Source organism: Microtus ochrogaster, unplaced genomic scaffold (genome assembly GCF_000317375.1).
Source record: "Microtus ochrogaster isolate Prairie Vole_2 unplaced genomic scaffold, MicOch1.0 UNK17, whole genome shotgun sequence".
Taxonomy (NCBI): Eukaryota; Metazoa; Chordata; class Mammalia; order Rodentia; family Cricetidae; genus Microtus; species Microtus ochrogaster.
This window is the reverse complement of record NW_004949115.1, coordinates 4586967-4612358: the sequence shown is the minus strand read 5'-3', so window position 1 is coordinate 4612358 and position 25392 is coordinate 4586967. Positions and strand designations below refer to the sequence as shown.

The window sequence follows — 25392 nt, the reverse complement described above, 5'->3', positions numbered from 1 at the left end:
TCAAGGGGTGGAACTGTGTCTCCTATATTTGAACTCTACAAGCTAGTTAAAAAATATGAAGTTACTTATTGTTGGTAGCTATCTGACTTTATAAAGAGAAAAGATGTGATATAACTTATAGAGGGTCATTAAGCTAACAGGTGGCCAACTGGATTCCAATTCTGAACTTAAAATCAACAGTAAATATTCTCATAGCATCGTATTGATTGCTATACTGAATAGCTGTTCTACACCTATGGCACACTTGCATCAGTAATTCAACCAGCGTTTCTATCACAAGTATTGTTCCAGAAACAAATCCTACCATGCTTCTTCAAGATTCTGTAGTGATCGTGATTGTCCAAGGAGATGGAAATGAAACAGAATGACAACTTTTTGTTGTTCTTCTTCAAACTGAGAGTGGAACCAAATAGCAAGAATTATATTATAGGGACCTTACAGCTTTTCAATACAACTTTTTATATATGAGAAAACTGAGAACAAAAGATTAAATGACTTGCTTAAATGTGATGAAGATCTATTTTTATCTTTTCCAAGTATTTCACAAAGCTCAATGAGCAGTGGAAAGGAGTAAATGTGTGCGCGTACCAATATGTTCGTGCTGGTCACCACTGATCTAAGATGTTGGCATTTGAAACGCTACAAATCTGAAGCATTTTGAGCAATGATACCAAAAGTGGAAATTCCATACAATTAATCTCTGTTTCATGTATGAAGTCAATAAGTACTATATAAAATTATCTTTATACTGTGCATAAGTGAATTTTGTACTTTGATGTGTCTTATAATATTTGGTTAGTAATATAATATAACACCTTCCAAAACAAACTGAGTATAATAAGCATTTATGGTAAAGGTTTTATATTTTTCTGGTTAATAATCTTTGTCTATTGTTCATTGTAATTGTAGATTCTAGAAACTAAAAGATTGATATATTTGTTTTGATGCAGTACTTGTCTTTGGTTTTGCAAAAAGTGTCTTCAAAATAAGACCTAGTTATACCATTACTTTAGCCATAATCATGTATTATTTTAAGTTGTTTTATTTTTTATTTTCTTAGATTTATTAAATTTAAAAAAAAATATCAATCCAAATTACCACTCCCTCCTCTCCTCCCATTCCCTCCACACACCCTCCCACCCCACCGCATCTAGTCGTAAGAGAGGGTAAGGTATTTTGCTTTGTGGAAGTCCAACACCCTCCCTACTACATCTAGGCTGAGCAAGGTATAAATCCAAAGAGAATAGGATCCCAAAAAGACAGTGCAAGCAGTAGAGATAAATCCTGGTGCCACTGCCAGTGGCCCCTCAGTCTGCTCCAGCCATAATACATTCAGAGGGACTAGTTTGGTCCTATGTTTGTTCCTTCCCAGTCCAGCTGGAGTTGGTGAGCTTTGATTAGCCCAGGCAAACTGTTTCAGTGGATGAATCCTTCATGGTCTTGACCTCTTTGCTCATATTCTCATTCCTTCCACTCTTCAACTTGACTTTGGGAGCTCAGTCCAGTGCTCCAATGTGGTTCTCTGCCTCTGTTTCCATCTGTTTTTGAACAGAGGTTCTATGGTGGTATTTAAGATATTCATGAGTCTGACTACAGGGCAAGGCCAGTTCAGGCACCTTCTACCTTATTTCTTAGGGTCTTAGCTGGGGTCATCCTTGTGGATTTCTGGGAATTTTTCTAGAGTCAGGTTTCTTGCTAACCCCATAATGGCTCCTTCAATCAATTCGTTCCTTGCTCTCATATCTGTCCTTCCTCCAATTCACCTATCCTATTTCCTCAAGTTCTCCTCAACCCTCCCCTACTCCACTCTCTCCTCCCCTTTTACTCTTCCTTCTAACCCCTGCCCCCAAACTCCCTTAAGTTGTTTTAAAATTATGTTTATTTATTTGTGTGTGTCGGTTCACAAACTTACTATAGCACATGTGTGGAGACCAGTGGATAACATGTAAATATTCTCTGGTTCAACCATATGGGTCCTTAGGATTGAACTTAGATCAACAGGCTTGGTGGCAATTACCTTTACATGATGAGCCATCTGACTGGCCCCATAATTCTGAAATATTACAAAGGAGCCTTGTCACTTTGCCAGTATGGTACATGGTAGGGGAAGAAGCATTCTGCATTCTGTCCTTTTATTATTGGGTCTCAGCGTTTTAGTGAGCCTTGTTTCTAGGTAGATACCATCACACATACCTATTGTCTTTATTTTTCCTCCTACAATTCAAAGGCTAGTGGGAGTTATAGTGTTTAAACAGTTACTCCAGTTCCTGTTCCCTAAGAGCTACTATTCTGTGTCATTGCAGTACTTGTGGTGGATGTTTCCTCCATGACATCAACTGTCTGAAGATTCTGAGAACTGCTGAGCTTCAGTTTGTTTAGGTGGTTTTTTTTGTAAGAATGATAGTGATGACTTTAAACCCCTTTTGATGACAGACTGTAAAAGATGGCCCCAGCTCTAGAGTTATAACCACTTAAAATGCTGTTTCTAGAGTCCTCTAGAAATGCTAGTTATATTAATTCTCTATAATTGGTGAATAACCAATCTGAAAAAAGAGTACTGAGTTAACAGTCACAGAATGAGAGTTGGGATTTATTACACAATTTTAACTTAAAATATGTTATAATACAGGACATTTATATGCATTGCCCCACTTAATCTTTGTCATCTCAATGCATATTATTGCTCCCAATTTTTAAAAATAGGAGCAGCAACTAACTGCTCAGAAGCACAAAACTGGTATTTCTTATTCAAGTGTTCATGTACAGAACTTTATTCTTTTTGACTATGAACTATTATTATCAACATTAAGGTTGAAGATATGATTGGAAGATTAAAATTCAGGAGGGGAAAGACTCCTTGGAGTGAGATATTCTCGTTTTTTGCTTTAGGGTAGATGTAGGACTGATGAGGTTGAGGTCCATTCCCAATTCATACTTGTGGTCTTAGCCACCTATCCTGTCTTCATATTATAGAAAACATGGGTTTCCTGAAGACCATAAAACCGATGAAATTCACCAAGGCCAGCTGGCCTGAATCTGAAAAAGCATGGGATAAAACTGGACTTGCTGAACATAGCGGACAATGAGGACTACTGAGAACTCAAGAACAATGGCAATGGGTTTTTGATCCTACTGCACGTGCTGGCTTTGGGGGGCCTGGGCAGTTTGGATGCTCAACTTACTGAACCTGGATGGAGGTGGGCGGTCCTTGGACTTCCCACAGGTCAGGGAGCCCTGATGGCTCTTCGGGCTGATGGGGGAGAGGGACTTGATCGGGGGGCGGTGGCGGAAATCCTCAATAAATAAATAAATTTTAAAAAAACCAAAAAAAAAAAAAAACAACAACGATGAATAGACGCCTCAAGGGACAGTGCACAGTGCAGGTGAACGGAGAGAAGTCGTCCTGAGGGGTTGGGTGTTATCTACTCCGATATAAGTGATTTGAGGGTCAGAAGTCACTGACGGGCCTTCATCCACACAGCTGCTTGGTGGTTAATCCTCAGAATCAGGTGAAATATTTAAATCAACCCTCATGATCTTCTGGCCATGAGGAATGAATTGTGTGTACCAAATGGCAGTAAATGAACCATGACGACCATAACAAATGGATTAAAAAACCTTCCATGGGTATGAAGATGATATCTCTTAAGTAGATTATGGGTACGGGGGAGAAAAACTCCAAGATCTAAATGAGTCAGCCAACAGGTTATTTGAAAAGACTACATGAATAAATGTCTCTTTTGTGCATTCAGCTCTCCCAATCTAGCAACTGCTTGGATGAGTTATCTGTATCCAAAGGAGGGCAAAAGGGAAAGAAACTGGGGTTTATAGACTGGCATTCGTCATGCAAGGATGTCTTATGAAAACCTGCTCCACGAAGGGGTAGCCAGCTATAAAATAAAGCTGGATGAAAAAGAACTAGAGCTAGACAACATCTATAAGTCTGACCCTTACTAAAGTCTTCAAATTGATGTGGTTTATTTCAATAGAACTAGGGCCAATATATTGAAGGGAATGTAAACCAGGTGAATATTCAGAGTTTTATGTATTTGAGCTGTATTTTGGTGGTTTTACTAACTGTTCTTAGAAGAACAGCTATTGTTCTGTGATTTGTGCACTTGAATTTTTTTTCATTCAATGGTCCGTAACAATAAATCAGGTATGAGACAGTGAAATGTGGCAATATGATATGTCCACTAGGCAAGTAGGGGGCAGAAATGATGTAATGACATCATTAAACTTAGCAGCCAGTTTCTTAGAGAAGAAATACTTCAAATAAGCGGAGTCAAAGCCTTGAAAATATCTGCAATTCTATATGATGCAAAAATGATTGTTTGAATAGTAGATAGCTGGGAACAGACAGAGAGTCATCCGTGGGGGGTAATGGTAAAGATACTTAATACAGGCTCCTTCGATCAAAATACAGTTCCTCAGCTGAGCGCTGGTAGTGTACACCTTTAATCCCAGCACTCGGGAGGCAGAGGCAGGTGGATATTTGTGAGTTCGAGGCCAGCCTGGTCTACAAGGGCTAGTTCCAGGACAGGCCCCAAAGCTGCAGAGAAACCCTGTCTTGAAAAACCTAAATGAAAATAAGTAAATAAATAAATGTGTAAATACAATTCCTCCATCCACCTGTAAGATTACTGTTAGAATGCCCTCTTCGGACCTGTGCATATTCAGCCAGCTGAAGTATTGTTTTATTGGAAGGTAGTTAGCCAATTAGTAAGGGTTTAGTGTTACCTGATTAGTCCAGTAGCAACAAGGCTTATTTAACAGGACACGTGGCTCTAGAGAGATACTACCCAGGATTGGGAAGGTTTCGAAATGGAAAACATTCTCGGCACCAAATGACTATACATGGTACTGCTGCTTAAGAATGCGATGAATGAAACCCTGCCTCTTGAAAAGAAAACAGCAACCACAACCACCAAAAAACCCCCAAAACTCAAAAAATCCAAGACAAACCAACAACTAATGACAAGCAAACAAACCTGGCCTTTGTGTCATGGCAAATCAGATGGTACTTAATATTATCCTCATAATAGGAAATGCAGAATTGAGACTTAAGAAGTTGGTAAACCATGAATTTCCACTTAGAGTTATCTTCACCCAAGCCTAGTTTTCTTTTCATCTTTACCACATGGTCTGCATAGGAATGAAGATGATCTGAAGACATTCTCACAAGCCGTGGTTTTACAAACAGACAAACATACTTCCGCTGGATACAAGGAGTCATTTATGTATCTAAATGACAAGTTAGAAAGTACACACGACTGCCTAGATTTACCTCAAAGGACATGCAGAGATTCTAGCCTATTCATTAGGAACTATTTTTAAGTCCTCTACATATTTTAGCTTTTACTTCCTGCATGGAGGGGGCGGGAATCTGTGGTCAGTGAATGTAAAAGTCGTTATAACTAATTACATATGGTTTTTCCCCAAAATGACATTAGAAAATGAGGCCATTTATCTTTGAATAAAATAAGTGTGTGGGCTTTTGCCTGCCCCCACCACCTCTATGTGAAGGCAGAGCATCTCAGCTTTCATTTTCCTTTCCTCTCAAAATGCCCAGAGGGACCATATTTTTGTTTAATGACCTTCAGAATGATTCTTTAGAAATCTGAGGCTATCAGTGTTGGAAGCAATGCGAACATAATTGTGGATTATTGTTCTATGACGTTAGTGGCAGCTGGGCTGGTTTTTTTCCTCTCTGTTTAGACGTTTCTTCATTTTCCCAGAAACCTTATATCCCAAGGTTTAGCTCAGAAGCAAATCTCATATAGGTGATAAACCTTGCCAGACATGGTATGTAATATAATTTCAGACAGACTCTTAACTGTTCTTCAGAAAGACTCCAGGGAGTAAAACAGTCTTATATCTGGAGGTCCTCCGTTGTATTACTTTTATTTCCTTTCTGAAAATGTGTTTGGATAGCTATACTGGACATATCTCTTGAATATTATACCTATGAACTTAAGTGCCAATTTTTATGCTTTGTTGCCAAATCTCCTGCTAACAGGAAGAAAAAGTTATAGTGAAAAAGTAATAAATGGGTACTTGCTCTCGCAAATAATTTATAAACACTTACAGGCACTCACAGCTGGGGACTGAAAATCAACACTGATTCCAACGTTTTGTGAGTGCCTGAAATATGTATACGGAATGTAGGGGTTAGGAAGAGTGGATGCAGATGTTAGTTACATACACCACAGTAAGTGAAATGGGAAAGTACTTTCGACTATTGTCCACATAATCTGCTTGGTAATCAATTTTATTGTTGTCTCAACTGACAGAGTCAGAATGTAGAAGACGAAGTAATTTTATCTGAACTCTTCAGTATTGCTTTATAGCTGGCCACTGTGCTTCCCTTCTTGCTTTCTACAATGTCTGTCTAACAATTTGGTTGAAAATTTCCAGTTGGCAGCAGAGAGAACTGGAACAATATATAAAAGTCGTTTAGGAAAATCCCACACCAAAGCTTTTGCCTGAAAAGTCTTCTATACTTGGTTGCCACGTGTTTGTCCCTCATGGGAAAGTATTGTGCCTTCTTTTCTTGGAAAGTCCGAAGTATTAGCAAGACTCCCCCACCTCCCTGTCAGAAGAAAATGACAATTTGTTTCAAAATAAAATTTTCTTCTCTCATAATGTATCAATAATTTCACCCAATAGGTCATTGATTTCTCTATGCTGTTACTATTGGAAAGTATGGTTTCATTTCCTTTTATTTCTAAGGAAATTCTGTTGATTTCTCTGTGATGTTACTATTACAAAGTATACCTACATTTCCTTTAATTTCTGAGGAAACAATGAGTTCTAGATTTTTAGATTCTCTCCTACAACTTTTGACCACAAGGAAGAAGATTTGGAGATGTAAATATTAAGGTTTATGCGTGTTTTCATTTTTGTTTTTTTTCTTTTTTTCATTTTAGTTTTACAACAGAAAATATTTAATGAAATACTTATAAACATCACTACTAATGTAAGAGCCTGTTATAAATGTTAAATGATACTTCATATTCCCATCAAGTATGGTACATGGCCAAATGAACCATAGTCCCTTAAGACTCTTAGGAAACACCCATATCAGTTTAAAAAATAGCAAGACATTAAAGTAATGTTTAGCAGCTCTTAATATTACTCTATGTGACTCTTGTATTTTGGGAGCTTGTATGGTTTTCTGTTTTTGCTTAGAACCTCTGAAGTTCTTTTGCTTTTGGAATCGGGTTTGTAAATTGGCTCTTGATGTTGTAGCTAATGATATTTGAACTGGACACAATACTTGCTTGAACATTATTTAAACTTCTTAGTTACACATTTGAAAGACTATGTGGAACAATGTAATTTTACTGTGCCAATTCTAAGACTTAGCAGTGCGAATATTCATTTCTCACTTACTTACAAATATTTTCCCTGCAGGAATGCAAGCCAAAAATGTGGAGAAGCATCATAATACAGAAGGGAAATGCTCTTCTCATTCAGGAAGTTCAAGAAGAAGATGGAGGAAATTACACATGTGAACTTAAATATGAAGGAAAACTTGTAAGACGAACAACAGAACTGAAAGTTACAGGTAGGAGCTGCTTCTACCAAAGTGTGACAAATGCAAGTTAATTATGATTTGGTTTGATGGGGAAGAGTTATATTTAAAGAGACAAGACAACTTTCTATGAATTTAGAATTGGCAGCAGATCAAGCTGTTGGAAACATCACTTTTAATACGTTGCACTGAATTAAAGATACATTGGAACATGCGATTGGAGGTCAAGGGCTCTTTGGCTGCCTGTGTGTTCTCTGCTGTTATGAAACATTCTTAATTCTTCAACCTGCCATTGATTGCCAGTGTAGAACTCTGAAGAGATATGCTGGAATGATTTTGAGATATTGCCTCATGTGTAGAATCCCCATCTAGCTGAAGGCTGTCTTTAAATTGAGGTTTTGTTGGTATTTTGGAATGAAATCTGTTGAATTGCATTTACACACAATTAATTATAAGTTAGGATTCTTAGATAAAGAAACTCTAAGTAAAAGTGAGAACCAATAAGTAAGAATTCATGGGAGTATAAGAGACAAACTCAGAATATTCTTTTGGTTTTTCGAGACAGGGTTTCTCTGTGGTACTCAGAATATTCTTACCTGACAAATATTTTAGTAATTAATTTTCAGCAACATAGGATGGAATCTAAAACTATTATAATATTTCTCACATGCCAAGAGATGGTGTGACAAAACTTAATTTTCTTTATTCATCTGCAAATTTTGGTTTATTTACCTGTTAGATGGTCCTTACCTAAAATTCTTAGGACCAGAAGTGACTCATAGTTCTGATTATTTTTAATTTTTGGAAAACTTAGATAAAAATGATGAAACAGCTTGGAGATGAGATGTGGGTATAAATATAAAATGTATTTGTATTATATTAATATGTTTTACGTAAATATTACTGATATCTTAAATAAATATATTTTATATCAATTTAAATATAGATAACATGTCAGTAATTTTAGATAGTACTTTCTTGTGATCTATTATATGATGTGAGATGTGAACTTTTTGTGGCATCATCTTGGTACTCAATAAGTTTTGGATTTTGCAGCATTAAGGACTTGGCATTCAGAATTTTCACTAATTGACTTAAGAGTAATGTAATTAATCATTATCTCTTAAATTACCTAATGTTGGTATCATCCACTTGACTAATTAAGACATATAATGGCTAATGGTATTTTTTAATCAACTACGTTTGTTTATCTTTGCCTGATCTTTTATGAATAGTATTAAAATCAGATGTCTTGATAATCTCTGCATTCAGACATATAACTCCTATGTTCAGGTAAATTTTTGATCCCCAAGTTTCAATCCACTAGTTCATATTCTTTTTTTTTTTTTTTTTTTGTTTTTCAAGACAGGGTTTCTCTGTGGCTTTGGAGCCTGTCCTGGAACTAGCTCTGTAGACCAGGCTGGTCTCGAACTCACAGAGATCCGCCTGCCTCTGCCTCCCGAGTGCTGGGATTAAAGGCGTGCGCCACCACCGCCCGGCCACTAGTTCATATTCTATCTTAAGTAACGACCATTTTATTTCTCATATTCAATTTGCAGAACACCTTCTGTAAAAACTCAAGTAATTCTTTGAAATAGAAATGCATGTTTTTTCTCTGTATGGGTTTTTAAAGTAACTACTGTTTTAGACTAATCCTAAATAGCAAAGATCTGCTTTTGATTAGTTTCTGAGTTCTTCAATGTGAAGCAAACTTCCATGACACATTCATGGCAGAAGATTCAATTGCAGGCCTATCATTAATAAGTGACCTGACCATGCACAAGGCATGGTCACTTTGACCATAACCACAGATTCTTATCGTATTCATACTAACTCTTGTGTTTGGTAATCATTTATTAAGCTTTATGACATTTTAGTATTTGGCTTGGTTCTAAGCCAAACTTAGAATATATAATAACTATATATATTATATTGAACTATAATAAACCAAGCACCAAGCCTTCTTTACAGTCTCATCTAATGGATTTTGGTGAGAACAATTTGTGTCTTTAGTTTCATTCCAGATCCTGGAAAAACAAAGCTAGGGTTGCTTATTTGGGTCATTTATATCACTTTAATTTACAAGTGCCAAATTTATCAATAATTGAACTATGGGTTTAATATTTCATTGGTTATCATGCAGAGGTTCTCAAAAGTTAATATGTCTCAGAGTCAAGTGGAAGGACTCAGCAAGGGTAATATAAGAATCTTTCAGTCTCTTCCACAAGAATCTTCCCAGACTCTTCCACAAGATTTTCATTTCGTATATCACTTGCACAATTTACCTTTTTTTTTTTTGAGGCAATTCTCTTTTATGCTTTTCAAGGAGCAGGAATGCTTTGAAAAAACACAGGATGAGAGAATGGTGGTTTACAAAAAAAAGGTCAAAATAGATTTGATTTCCTTGTACATACATCGTACAAATACATTCTCACAGTTTGCAAATCATTTCCTTTCATTGACTACTCAGGTGGTTGGTTATCAAGGGAAACAAGGAAGGGAGTATATGGACACAGCAGCCTCAATCAATGAAAGCAGTTATGCATTCACTTCAAATTTACTAACTATGTACAACACATCAAAAAATGAGCTGAGAGCCAGGAAAAAAAATCACTGTCAATCAGTGATAATCAGTCATATGAGAAGATAGAAATATTCATATTTACTTAAAGAGTTTAAATGCTATTTTTTTTTTTTTGGTTTTTCGAGACAGGGTTTCTCTGTGGTTTTGGAGCCTGTCCTGGAACTAGCTCTTGTAGACCAGGCTGGTCTCGAACTCACAGAGATCCGCCTGCCTCTGCCTCCCGAGTGCTGGGATTAAAGGCGTGCGGCCACCACCGCCTGGCTTAAATGCTATTTTTGATGTAGAAACAAAGATGGCTGCTACATGGAAAAGCTTGAGTTGCTATATGAAAATTGTTTCTTTTTTGTAGTATTACATGCCTTGTGCATTTTAGCATTATCAGAGCAATTACAATGATTTAATTCTCATCGTTCAAAATCAAAGGCTGGCATCACATTAAATACTAATCATACTTGTTTAGAATCTAGTAGCATAAAAACATGGGGGAGCAATTTTAATATGGAAATAACAGTATTTGTTAATTATAAAATCATGTAGATTAAGGTAAGATAGTGTGTTACAAGCATATGTGTTTTATAAAATTATCAATTTTAAAAGGTTGTTTCCCAAATGTTCTTTTAAAATTTATGAATCTAAGAAAAGTGTCTTCAATAAAACAAATGTTAAGTGCTGGTTAATTTAAGTATATCAAGTTTTAAAAAGGTCCAAATATTAAAAAATGATGAGTTAGAAAGTTAACCTTTGATAATGAAATGATTTCCTATATGAAACATTTTCAATAATATTTCCTCAAATAGCTTTCTTATTGTATGAAAATTGGATTTGTCTTAAATGCATCTCCTTGCAACACATTTATTATATAAATCATATTGTACTTATAGAACATTATTGTAAATTTATTTTTATTTCCTTTGAATGTCCATATGAATAAGTAATATGACAGAACAGAAAATATATATAATTGCAAGTTTAGGTCATTTGCTCAATATGCCTACAGCTCATAGTTTTATTTCTTAAGGCTTATTTTAGGTGGCTGTTTGCTATTTTGTAGCATTTTCCCCCTTTATTCTCACCTTGAGTTTGTGAAGAGGACTAGTTGAAGTAATCAGATGAGGCAGGAGATTTGGTTCCTAGAAGGTGAAAATGCAGATCAGGTGATAATGGAAGACATAGGGAAGGATTGAGAGAAGATGAGCAAGATAATGGAATAAGGTCCCTGGGGTGAGAAGAGGTCTGCCCTAAGAAGCTTTCAGAGAGACATAAATTACTGAAACTTCTGTAAATGAACAAAAGGCGAAATCTAGCATGAACATACTTCTTCGGCTGGTGAATCATTCATAAACAAATGCTTTTGTGCAGCCTTTTAGAAATGAGCTTTAGCCATTTAGGAAACAAACCCTATTAACCGGTTCTCTGGTGAATATGCAAATAATCAATACAAGGAAAAGTAGTTGGATGGCTGAACCCAAACAGTGATTAGCCTTCCAATCAATTGTCAAATGTTTCTAGGATTCAGACAAGTCTAAATATATATATAGAGTGACATAGACTGTCCCAGGCCATAGGGAGTAGCAAATTGTAACATCCTGCCATTTCTCACTGCTGTCTGATGTGGGAGTGTCATATATCAATCTGTTGATTTCATTGGTTGAGTAATAAACAAACTGCTTGGGCTCATAGCTTAGAACATAGGTGGGTGGAGTAAACAGACAGAATGCTGGGAGGAAGAGGAAGTGAGGTAAGATGCCTCAGGCAGAGACGCCATGCTCCCGGCTCCTGGGCGGACGCGGGTATAGCTCTTCTCTCTGAGACACACGCGATGAAGCTCCGACCCAGGATGGACATAGGCTAGAATCTTCCCAGTAAGACCTGTGCTCACAGATTATTAGAGATGGGTTGATCGGGATATCAGAATTAGCCAGTAAGGGCTAGAGCTAAAGGGCCAAGCAGTGTTTAAATGAATACAGTTTGTGTGTTGTTATTTCGGGCATAAGCTTGCGGGCAGCGGGGTGCTGGGGACGCAGCCCCACCGCTCCTATTACAACAGCTGTCAAATGAGAGTAGGGTCCACTATGCTAAATTGTTTGAAGTTATTTTCAAGAAATCCTAGAAGTCTATATTTTTATGTGGAAATCCTTGGGTTGCAATGCACTCCATGGAGCACATAAATCATGGCTGTGGGCAAAATTGCATTTAGTAATTATTCATTTGTGATCTTGCCTTAAGCAATGTTGTCCAGTAGGACTTTATTTTGTTTCGTTTTGTTTTAGAAATAGTCTCTCTTACGTAGCCCTAAGTGGCATGGGACTTACTATGTAGATTATGCTGGCGTTAATCTCACAGAGATTCACCTATCTCTTCCTCCAGAGTGCTAAAATCAAAAGAGTGTTCCACCATATCTGGCATGCTCAGTATGACTTTTAAGCAAGCCACTATCTGGCCAGTTCAGAATTTATTTCCATCTCTAATAGTGGATGGGGGGGCAGCTTTTAAATTTTAGAGAATGTTGGAGAGAATGCAATAGGCAAGCTGAGAATAGTGTTCCGTAACTACTCCACTCATGGCATCCAATAGACTGGTTAATCCAACTGGACAGTGAAGGGGCCCACTTTAAACATGTACAGGAGGAATAGTAACAAAGTGATCACCTTATAGAAAAGGGCATTTTAGATGATGAAGCATCTTGGTCTCAACTGTTAGAGATGAATGAAAAGCCCCAGGGATAAAATATCGACCTTAGGTTACCCTGAAGCAGTGTGATGAGAAGCACCTGCAGAAACAAATCATTGGCATTTGTTCTCTCCCCTTCACGTTCTGTCTGAGCAACCAATTGACATGATCTGAATGTGTGTGTCCTGCTTATCACACAAAAATGGATCTCATTTGTACCTTTTCAGTGATTTAATGAGGAAAGACCCCAGCAGTCAATAGTTCTTGGCTGCATTAAAGAAACTTTCACAGGACTGACTGTGCATTTCATAGCTGATGGTTCTTTTGCACAGGCGCCGGGTACAGAAGTCTTAGGACCCAGACTGGCTTGTACGAACTCCCTTACCTTTCCTCTTAAACCTCCCTCTCCCATTCTGAGTAACGCTAGCCTTTGCTGGCTCACAGCACATCCTGGATGGTGTTGCACTGACTTATGTGCTTGTAAAAGTGTTCTGATGTTCTGTCTCATGTCTAGCCCATCCTTGCTTTGTGTTGCCACTACTCTAGTACCAGAGGGAACTTAGCAGTGTGTGACTGATAAAATCCAACAATCTTTTCCTTCTCAACCAGCATATTTGCATGTTAATGGATATTTCAATTCTGTAACTTACAGGCATGACTAATAGTGGGAAATTCTGGCAACGCATTAGACCCATGGAAGCCTTTTTCAGTGTCACAATTCCTTGTCTGCAGGTGGTTTCTTGTTCCCTTTAGAAACAAGGTCAACCATATTGCTGATCTTGAGGGACTAGGAAAAAAATAGCCTGATTAGAGTTATAGAAAGGCGGGCCTTCAGGTATCAGGTTCAAGAGTGATTTACCCCTTTTCTTCTTCATCATTCTTATTGTATCCCTCTGTTCTCTCCATATTTCCTTCACTGTGTTCTAACCTATGACATGAAACTATTAACCCTGATGTTGACGACCAGAGTCAAAGAGATCACCAGTTTCTGTCCTAAGGAAATGTTTATGTAATGTTTCTATGCCCTGCAGGGAGATAAAGGAACACTGTGAACTATCCCATCAGCAGAAAGGCAGGCTTGCTTCTCTCTAAAACAAGATGCTATAAGCATATTCATTCCTGTGGGCTGATTTCACAAGCAGCTATGCAGGATCACAGATTAGAGGTAGGGTGAACGCGTTAGAGAACGCAACAGCAGGATCTGGCAAATATACCTAATCCTCTACAGTTCAGTTCTCCTGGCAGTCTTCTATCTAGCACCAGGGGTTTGCGATGAGTCTCCTGGCTGGCTGCTCTGACATCAAGTAAGAGGTAGAGTAGGGTGTTTAAGAAGGGGTTTGCATTTTCAGTCTAAGGTATGTAGACTGTGATAGCCACAGAAATCAATTTTCTTAAGTCCACTGGGTTTATTTATGAATTTTATTTACCGTGTTTTGCCTAAATTAAAAGCATTAGCTTGAGCAAGCAGAAAATAGTGTATCAAGTGACCCCCCCCCCTGTAAAACAGAGAGCTGGGGTTTTGTACGGAAGGACACTGGCCATGAACTAGATCTGGTAGAGTGGAGGAGTTACTCAGAGGACTCCCATTTATGGGGTCAGACATTATACCTCACATGTATTCAGAACTCACAACCTTTCAGCATTGCTGAGATTTTTTCGCTAGTTTAACAATGGAAATGAGGAGTTAAGAGAGTGTAAGCTACTTGTCTATGGTATTATCCCCCATAAGCAGTGGAGTTAGCATTTCATTCCACATTTGTTTGAAATGTTCTCTTTAAGCACTCTCTTGTGTGCCACCTAGAGAGCTCCTGAATATAACCATGTTAAGTAAATGTCACTAATGATTTGCCTCCCTCCCTTTTTGCCTGCTCTACGCTCTCTATGCTCTTTGTACTTCTGTAATTTGTGAAGCCTCCACAGACTTGGCTTATAGTCACCTGTTTCTTTCTCCTAAGGGCAAATCTTCTTGGCTCTGTCTGATGATAATTTATAATTACCATAGAGTTCTCCTTTGTTTAGATTTCTCTTTGCAATTACTTTCAAATACTCCAAAATTTGCTGCTCTCTAGAGATTTGCCATAACACTTAGATTAAACATATAATTATGGATCTATATGGATGGCCATGTGCTTTTTTTTGCTATGTGCTTTTGTACATGAACTCATCATAAAAAAGAACATGTAAGGCATGCTATGTTGCTTTTAATTTGTAGACATAGCAAATGAAATTCAGAGAAAAAATTTCTCAGTTTTCCATAGCAACTAACTGATGGCTTTGCAATAAAACCGCAGGTGGCTGTGGTCTTCACAAAGCCTAAGCCCCTTTTACTTGCTCGATGATCAGAGCTCATGATAATGTGCTCTGAAGTGAAGAGAATGGGTACTCTTCTAAGGAGAAAGAAAATCCATTTGGTGAGCAAAATATCTAGAGGAAATACTTTTAAACACATGCACACAGAGGTAACTTTATAAAGCAAAGGATTTGCCTGTAATAAAAGATGGATACACACACACACACACACACACGTGTGTGTGTATACCTTGATTTGCTCCATAGTCCTTGTTACAGAACCAGAAAACTATGATCCGAACACAAAATCTAATAACAGTTGTGTCAGTTTGAAAGAATTAATTTACTTTGTGGAAACTCAGGGTTTCATCTTTTATTGAAAATTCTAATATTTTTGCCATGTTATTATGAAGAAAATAATATGAGAAAGACAGACAATTGTGTTTGAGAATTAACAGGTAACTTGCAGTGATATTCTTAAAATTACTGTTATCATTATCGTCGTTATCATTCCCGGAAAGCTTGAAAAGGTGACTTTGTAACAATTTTACCACAGGAGAGGAGTCCAACAAATAGTCTAATACAAATGGTCATTATTATTGGAGGGCTGCATTTACAGCGGATGCAGTTTGAAGACAAAGAAGTTCAGAGCTTGGCAAAACTCAAGCAAAGTGCTTCATAAGGAAGTGTTTAGAGACGAATTATTTCATCCAAGGAGACGCAATCATGTGAAATAATTCGTCAATTAAGATGGTCAGAAAATATTGTTGCCCATAGAAATGAGGTTTTGCAGCCAGCAAGGACATTTTAATGATGTGCGAGCCAAGAGCACAGGCTGCTGAAAGAAAGCTGAGGTGGAAATTAGTTTTGAGGACAAGCGTGCTGAGGAGACTGGCCCTTTCCTATCTAGCAATTCCGTGTGTCATTATGATTCATCCCTAGTGGTTTATAAAGGCAGTTACATGTCCTCTTTTGGCTGTCAAATAGGAAGATAATCCATCAGTTTGAATCTATAAATCATTTCTTTGTATCAAGAGTACTTTGTATCTGAAGTGTCTCTTTGATTTGGCACCATGTTCCGGTGGGGATCTGGGGGAGCAGCTGGCAACTGCCAGATGCAGTAGCTTAAGTGATGAGCTGTATGGGCACAGGTCGGTAGGGAAAGAAAGTAGATTCCTTTCTGGGCCACACCACTTGGATCTTCTTACCTATCTTGGGCATCTACTTGTGTATCTGAAATATAATAGTCATTTAGTTTGTTTGGCTCTTTAACATCAGAACTTATCTATACTCTGTGATAGCTCTGACTCTCTTGTGGCAAGAGACAGGAGTACTAATATGTTCACATGTGTCTGGAACAGTCTCCTGAATGATTTGCCCATTTGTAATGATTAAGATGTCATAGACTCAGCATTAACCCTGCCATAGTAGTTGTATGAGAAAGAAATACTTTTCTACTTTTTCCTAATAAAAAGTTATTTTGCTGAGCTAAGAATATAGTTCATTTGGTAGACTATTTGCCTAGCATGCCTAATGTCCTGAGTGATGTGGGAGTGTCATATATCAATCTGTTGATTTCATTGGTTAAGGAATAAAGAAACTGCCTAGGCCCCTTGATAGGCCAACCCTTAGGTGGGTGGAGTAAACAGAACAGAAGGCTGGGAGAAAGAAGTTGAGTCAGGGAGTCGCCATGGTTCCCCCACTCCAGGCAGATGCAGGTTAAGATCATTCCTGGTAAGCCGGCTCATGGGCTACATAGAATAATAGAAATGGGTTAGATCAATATGTAAGAGCTAGCCAATAAGAGGCTGGAACTAATGGGTCAGGCAGTGATTAAAAGAATACAGTTTCCATGTAATTATTTTGGGTATAAAGCTAGCCATGCAGGCGGCCGGGTGCTGGGGATGCAGCTCCACTGCTCCTAATTCAACACCTGAGTTTAATGTTCTATACTGTATAAATCAGGCATGGTGACATGAGTTTATAATCCCAGCACTTGGGAGCATCTTTAGCTGCATAGCAAGTTTGAGGATAGCTTTGTATATATGATATGAGACCCTATTCCCAAAAAGGCATTCAAAATCATATTTTAACTACATAGATACATTTTTACTAAAGTGAAACATTTGTTGCTATTTTTATACTTATATATTATATGAATAAAATTATTTTATTATTCTATTGAACTTAGCTCCTGACTACTAAGTACATAAAGTACAAAGGGAAAAGAAAATTTAGAACAAGTGGATAGATATTTATTGTTTAATGTTGTGCTTATTAAAACAGTGCATTTAATAGTCTTTGTGTATATGTCTCTGTAGTGTACATGTATGTTTGCATACTTGTTTACATGTGTTCATGTTGAGCCTCACAATTGTCTTTCTCAATCACTGCTTCATTTCTACAGGCATGCTTTCCCCATGAACCTGGAGATCTCCCATCTCAGTGAGTCTAGAAAGCCAATTTGCCCTGGGATTCCCTTGTTTCTGCCCCTGAGTGTTGGGATTACAAGTGACTGCCCCATATGCCAAGCTTTTTTTTTTTCTTACATGGGTTCTAGGAATCGGTGCTATAGTCTTGGGCTTGCATAGATCATTGGTATAGTGCTTGCGTTACATGCCCAGGATTTGAGTTTCCATTCCCAGTAACCCGTTACAAAAGGAAAATAGCAAACTGTATTTGGGGAACTATTTCCTTGAAGCACAATGTTATGTACTTGGATCCTGAATTCTGAAAAGGCCATCAAGGAGAAGAGCAAGTGAACTATTTCTGAGTAATGGCATGTATTGATAGGGGTTTGAACTAACGGCATAGGAATATATATAAAAAATTCAAATTGAAAAAATTTTACAAGTTTAAAAATGGCTGCACTTTCTTCTGATGATTCATGATTTCTTTTTCTTAGTTTTAGTAATAGGGTGGACAATAGTAGATTTGCTGCAGTGAGTAAGACTGGGAGAAAGCAGATTTTGTAGAGAATTTCAGGAATTCTGCATTATGCATGTTTTGTTTGAGGTATCTACTAGATACTTTGTAGGGAGCATGGAGTAGACAGTTAGATATATGAGTCTGGCATCCAGGGGAAAATGTGGACTAGAGATATAAATTTTGGAGTTGTCTGCATGGTGTATAGGGCAGGCTACAATGAAGTACTAAATTGTGTAGGACAACTGATGATTGCTATAGGAGATCAATGCAAACTGCAGCTCCCAGGCTCTATGTTACATGTCTCTGCTTGAATCATGACAGTGCGAGAAAGCCATTCGTCATGATTTTTCCAAAGCTCATCAAATTGCTAAATATCAAGCATGATGTTTGTACCTGCATTTTGCTGATATGTGTGGTAACTCTCTGTATTTGGCTGACATTTGAATCTTTAGAGCTAGAGATATATAGCTTAGTTCATGTGAAAGCTGGGACTTATTAGTTACCATAAAAACATCATTTCTAGTCTTTGCCATCCTCTGAACAGCATAGCCCCCAACTATGTAAAGAAAACTCGTACTGGAGAGGTTCTGCAGCCTACCTAATGCCGCACAGCAAGTAAAATGGGACTTATTTTTAGCTTCACATTTTAAGACAAGTGACTCAGTGCTTTCTTAGGAATTCTATCAGCATCATAGGTCTTTTACATTGCAATAAAAAAATCAAGCTGTGAAAATGTGCTGTGGCATATGCTAGTTATTGAATAAAAGCCTACAGGATGGGGCTGTTATATGGTTCCTGCCACTCTCTCATTGCTACTAGGATACTAAATCCTTGCTGAACACTTGCCTGAACGAGTAGCTTTTGCTGCCAAACCCTTTGTATTCCCTACCAGGAAGAGGGCATCTCCCTAAATGTATACAGTGAAAGCGTCATAAATCCTGGTGCACAACTGTTTCATAATAAATGATAACTGTTATTCCATTTTTTCATCTCGTTCAGTGACAGACTCACAAAATGTTGGTAAAGTCGGCTTTCTTTTTTTTTTTAAATGAAAATCTCAAGAGTCAGTAAGGATGTCTTACTTTTCTAGGACACACAGCTAAGGTAGCACTGAAATGGAATCTGAAGACTGATTTCTGATTCCTAAGATTGTGAGTCTCCTATCCCCAGGTTTAATGACTAAGTCAGGTCATGACACTAGGTTAGAAGATATTGAGAGGTATTGTTAGAGGTAGACCTTAAACACAAGAAGGACTAAATCCTGTCATTAGCCTATCAGGAAGCACATACCATAAAGTGTTGTGAGGTTGCCTCACAGGTAAAATGGATCCAGCTTTTGGACATCAGTGGCCTGCTTCCTAAACCAGAGCTATTACACCTGGGAATAGGCACTGCTAATAGTAAGTATGTCTGTCTGAATCCAGAAGGTTTGCCTTCCTTTGTCTTCTTTGATTTGCACACATTTCCTTCTTAATTTTTCTTAGTTTAACTCAAGTTAAGGGAAATTTTCTCAGGATCTCTACTCTACCAAGACTCTATGATACCTGATACTACATTGGGAATATTTAGGTATACCTAATTATAGTAAGGAGCCTATTAGGCCTGACTTGTGGGAAGGCCTAAGAAAGATATTTGAGAGATAGGCAGTACCATTTTTGTACACTCTGCAGTAAGAAGATATAAGTTTGTACTACCTCATTATTTAAGGTTTCTTTTTAAAACTAATTAATTTATACTTACTTAGAATTATAGCCACATACACTTAACATTGTGTGTGTGTATGTGTGTGTGTGTGTGTGTGTGTGTGTGTATGATATGCTTGTTCATGTATATATGTGCTGGTACACTTGTGCCCTGGCACACACGTGGAGCTCATTAGTCCTCACCATGGGTGTTAGAGCTGTCTTTCCACCTCGTTTTGAAGTAGAGTCTCTTTGTTGTTGTGCCATGTATACAAGGCTATCTGGCGTGAAAGCCCTTCTCTGTCTCCCGTCTCCTATTAGGGGCATTGGGTTTGCAAGCTTGACTTTCCATTAGCTCTTAGCATTTCAACCCAGGACCTCGTGCCTGCAGGGCAAACACTATATCGACTGAGCCATATTTTCACTCCAAACTTTTTATTGACGCTGTAACACATGAAAGCCAGGAAGTAGTTTCAAGAGTGGAAAGCAACTTATAAATACCCAGATGAGCATGCGATGGTCTGAGCTACTCATTCTGTAAGGGAGGTAACAGATGTCCAGGTGCTGCTGGGCAGCAGGTAATAGGGGACTTTTTCCAATGCAGTGCTGCTCTCTCCCATTTCCTACCACTTCACAATGTCTTTCTAACCTAGTCCAGAGTTCTGCCTTAGAGGCTTTTTATATGCCAAACTTAATGAATGTCTTCATTATAATTGAAATGTTTAAGTCAAATTAATGTAAAGCCTTTTGAGAGTTCTGCTGATCTAATTTATAAAAGTCATTCAGGCAAAACTGTGAAGGTATATGAGGTTTTTGATATTTTCTAGAAGTTATTAGCTTATGTTCTTCAATAAGTCTCAGAATTTTTATCAAAGGAGGACAATTTTCAAACTAACCTTAGCAGGATCCCTATTTATCCTCTTTTGATTAGTTCATAAATCAATTTTCTAATCCAAAATGTTTTCTTCCTCAAAAGCTGCAGCTTTCCTTTGCACTTATAAGGAGTAGAAGATCATGTCACAAACTCTTTCATGAACATTAAAGTTGATTAGTAGGGAAAGAATAAAGACTATTAGTAGGGAGAGAGTCTAAAGAAGAACCGAGAAACCAGAAAAAAGAAAATGCAAGGAGCACAGTAATTAAAGTCATAATGATTGGATTGTAAAATTTTTCTTAATGATTACTTGCTAAGTAACCAGGGGTGGTATTTCTGAATCCCTTTAGTTTACACCTATTTGTATGTGTTTACCTTGTAGAGTTTCTGGGAGATTTTTGGGATGCTAGGTAGACTAAAGCTATTTTTACCATTGGCATTGTCTTTATTGTTATTATTTACTATTCTTCTACTGGTCCTCCCGTCGGTATGAATCCAACTGCTACTGTTACCATATTTAATCTGCTGAGTAAGAGAGACAAAGCTTCCAGAAGTAACCATAAATGAATTCACCTTAAGAGCAAAAAGCCTTGAGACAGAGTAAGGAAACCTGACAAAAATCATAATAAATTCAGAAATTTCAAACAACCTACTGAACAAAAATAGTACCTTATTTGAATATGGGAAAAAATATTTTTCTGAATGAAAGTGTTAGGAAAAAACTACCCTTTCATTAAATTAGCCTGTAAGTTCCACTAGGGCAGAAAGCCTATCTATGTTCTCTGTTTATATTATTATTAAATAACTAATGGGTTTGACACGGAGTGAGAGCTTAGTAATTGTTAAGCAAATTAAATGGGATCCCAGAAGGTAAAAACATGCGTATTACATAAATGTTATTGTTTTTCTATATATGTATTCATTCATTTGTTAAAGAAAACCTTGGGCTCCTTCTGTATGATTAATTGTTCCAAGCAGAGGGAAAATGCTAAACAAAATCACACACATCTCTTCTCCATGCAAAAGGTACATGATTTGATTATGAAAATGCTATGAATGAAGGGACTCTTACATATATTGGATTATTTGACTTAATCATGAAAAGCTCCATCGATGAAGTTAAATGAGCAAAGACACAAAGGCTAAGTGAGCATCAGGTAGAGAAACTAAGCGAAGGAACTGTGGGTGTAAAAGGATCATCAAATGTAAGTGTATCCAGTGAACAGATCATGGAAAATACTGGATCTAAGATAGGGGCAGCTGCAACTGGCTGGAGTAAGACACGCTAGTAAGGGACAAGAACAAGCAATGTTGTAGTGCTGTTTAGGGAAAAGATGGTCCATTGCTATCTCATCAGCAATGACAGGCTAGTAAATGGAAGGAAGAATATGACTTTAGTGCAGAATGGTTATGAAGAAACCCCAAATAGATGTACTTCTTCTAGTCTATGCTAGGAGTAACAGTAATTTTAAGTATGATGGGATTAATAACCATGAAGACAAGAAATTAGATTTGAGGGTTGGTGGGGAAAAGTACATTCATTAGTATTTTATGATGTATTAGATATAAAAGTGTGTTCTCTTGATTTATTTAATTCTGTATATGTTTATGTATGTTTGTGAATATAGGTGCACATATTCTATAATACACATATGGAAGGGAAGTGGAAAGATACTTCTCAGGAGTTGATTCTGTCCTGTCACATTATAGAATCTGGTTGTCAAGCTCAGATCCTCTGGTCTAGTACAAGTCTCTCAACCTGCTGAGCCCTCTCACTGGCCTTTTATTCTCTTAAGTGATGCTTAGGCCTTGACTTGTTCCAGTGTGTGTATTATAGTGATTTTAAGAGAAAGGACTTGGTATGGCAAGATTCATTCAGCCATTGATAATTTTATATGCCATTATGTCCTAAGTACCAGGCCACATGTTAGAATCAGAACAAAATAAATTATGGTTTATATCAACATGAAAATTATAGTCAGCTGGGAAAGAAAACATAGAAAATTAATACTTAATTTCAGTATAATAATGAACTCTTTAGATAGAAATATGACCATGATACTGGACAACCCAGAGTGGGAAAATATCTTATAGATTAGTCTCAGTTGGGGAGCAGAGGGACCATTGAAGAAAGACAGGAGCTATTGTAGAGTTCTGTTTTAATAACTTATGCTTTTGCAAAATCTGTCTACTAAATATTAACTATGAAAAAATAAAACACATTTTGGTTTGTTTGTTTTTCCTTTTCATCTTCTGCTTAGTATAATGAATAACCTGGCTGCCTGTTGTTGAAAAATATTAGTTTAAGATGTGTTACATTCATTTATGTTGTATAATATTTGTTTAATGATGCAAAGATATGTTGTATTCCTTTATGTTGCACTTGTTTAATGCTGTAAAGCTTTGTTACTTTGTCTGCCTAAAACACCTGATTAATTTAATAAAGAGCTGAATGATCAATAGCTATGCATGAGAAAGAATATGTGGGGCTGCCAGGCAGAGAGAATAAACAGGAGGAGAGAGAAAGACAGAGGAGAGAATAAGAAGAAGCAAGAAAAGGAGGGGGCAGGACACCGGGGGGGGGGGTAGCGACCCAGGCACAGAGTAAGAAGGTTAAAAAAGTATGTAGAATTCAGAAAAATAAAAGCCCAGAGGCAAAAGATAGACAGGATAATTTAAGATAAGAAAAACTGGCTAGAGACAAGCTAAACTAAGGTCAGGCATTCATAAGAATAAGTTCCCCCAAAGATTAAAAGAGAAAAAAAAGCCAACTATAGTCTATGACATGTATAAAAGTCAAGAGGCAATTCCCAGTGTTATTAGATGATATCTCATCTCCCAGCAGACCAGTTGCTGTATTCAAAGGTTTCAAATAGAATATATACAGTGGTCCAGAAAGCCTCATTGCTAAAGTTATACTTAATAATAATTTGACAGAAGTAAGCAAGTTAGCAATATTGATATCTCAGGCATTATATTTCTGGATAAAAAGATGATAAATGCAAAAGCCATAGGTAGAAAGAAGCCTTCAGATTATAAGGAATATCAAGAAATCCAGGATAGGCTAATGAGATGTGAAGAGAAAACTAAGAGATGTGATCAGAAAGATAGTGAAGTTACAATTACAGCTCGTAAAAGTATATGTATACTCATGTAACGATTCTGATACTCTTACTAGAAAAGCATTGGTAAGTTTAGAAGAAAGGTTTATAATAACTTACTATGTGTATGGTTCTCATTGGATTCTGGATTGAAAATACACAGGAGAAAGTTAGGGCTAGGGGGCAGAGAGATGAATTAGGAGACTCTTTCTAAATGGAATATGATGGCTGCCTGAACAAGAGAATTCCATTTACATTTATTTTATTTCTTTTTTAAAAAACTGTCTTTTTTATCATACATACCAATCCAATTTCCTACTCCCTCACCTCCTCCCACTCCCTCTACCTACCCCCCAACCCATGCCCCCATCTACTCTGCAGAGAGGGCAAGGCACATTGCCTTGGAGAAAGTCCAAGGCCCTCCCCATTATATCCAAGCTGAGCAACGTAGCCCTCCAAATTGAATAGGCTCCCCAAAAGCCAGTACAAGCAGTAGGGATAAATCCTGGTGTCACTGCCAGTGCCCATCAGTCTGCCCCAGCCTCCCCATTATATCCAAGCTGAGCAAGGTAGCCCTCCAAATTGAATAGGCTCCCCAAAAGCCAGTACAAGCAGTAGGGATAATTCCTGGTGTCACTGCCAGTGCCCATCAGTCTGCCCCAGCCACTCAATTGTCAACCACACTCAGGAGGAAATAGTTTGGTCCTCCACCTGGAAAGTCAAAATAGACAAGATCACCTGACAAAATTGGGAACATAGAGGTGGGGGTAGTAAAAGGGGAAGAGGAGGGGAGAAGGGGAGAAGTGAGAACCTAAGGAGGTGGGATGGTCGAGATGGAGGAAGGATGAGGATGAGAGCAAGGAAGGAGATATCTCAATTGAGGGAGCCATTATGGGGCTAGCAAGAAACTTGGATCTAGAGAAATTCTCAGGAGACCACAGGGATGACAGAATCTGGGACTCTGGGCAATAAAGGAGAGAGTGCCCAAGCTGGCCTTACTTTTTTTATATTTTAAAGCTAGAACCAGTAGATATATATAAAACATAAAGATGAAATTTATTTTGATCACAAGAGGTTGATTTGTTCCATATTCTATGAAACACATGCAGATAAAGTAGTCAAGTATATAGCAAAATGTTTTCTAACTAGCATTGTCATTGTCCAGTATTTTCTAGGAGTTGTATTCACAATAAATAAATTCACAATACATTGTAGTTTCCAATGCTGTACTATGAAGTGTAGTTATAGATTAAAATGTTTAAGAACAAGTTACTATACATTAGTAACAGCAAATACACTGTATGCACAACAGTTTTTGAAACCTCTGATTTAACTAGAAAAATAAGCAAGTAATAAAAATAGAAGGTTAATATTTTCTTACTGAAAGTTTCAAATATTTTTTAAAAATTTATTTATTAAAAATTTCTACCTCCTCCCATCCTTCTATTTTCTTCCCGCTCTCCTCTCCCCCTTCCTCTCCAGTCCTAAGAGCAGTCAGGGTACCCTGCCCTGTGGTAAGTCCAAGGCCCTTCCCCCTCCATCCATATCTAGGAAGGTGTGCATCCAAACAGACTAGGCTCCCAAAAAGCCAGTGCATAGAGTAGAATCAAAGCCCGGTGTCATTATCATTGGCTTCTCAGTCGGCCCTCATTGTCAGCCACATTTAGAGTCCGGTCTGATCAGATGCTCATTCAGTCCCAGTCCAGCTGGATTTGGTGAGCTCCCAT

General features: G+C 37.7%; 1 protein-coding gene across 1 annotated transcript in view; it reads left to right on the top strand.

Moving 5' to 3' along the window:
* Positions 1 to 25392, top strand: part of Il1rapl2 (interleukin 1 receptor accessory protein like 2) — a 1262572-nt gene that overhangs the window by 710023 nt on the left and 527157 nt on the right. The window contains exon 5 of the mRNA XM_005367372.3: positions 7417 to 7570. Within this exon, the coding sequence (XP_005367429.1) occupies positions 7417 to 7570 (154 nt within the window). The remainder of the gene's footprint in view (positions 1 to 7416; positions 7571 to 25392) is intronic.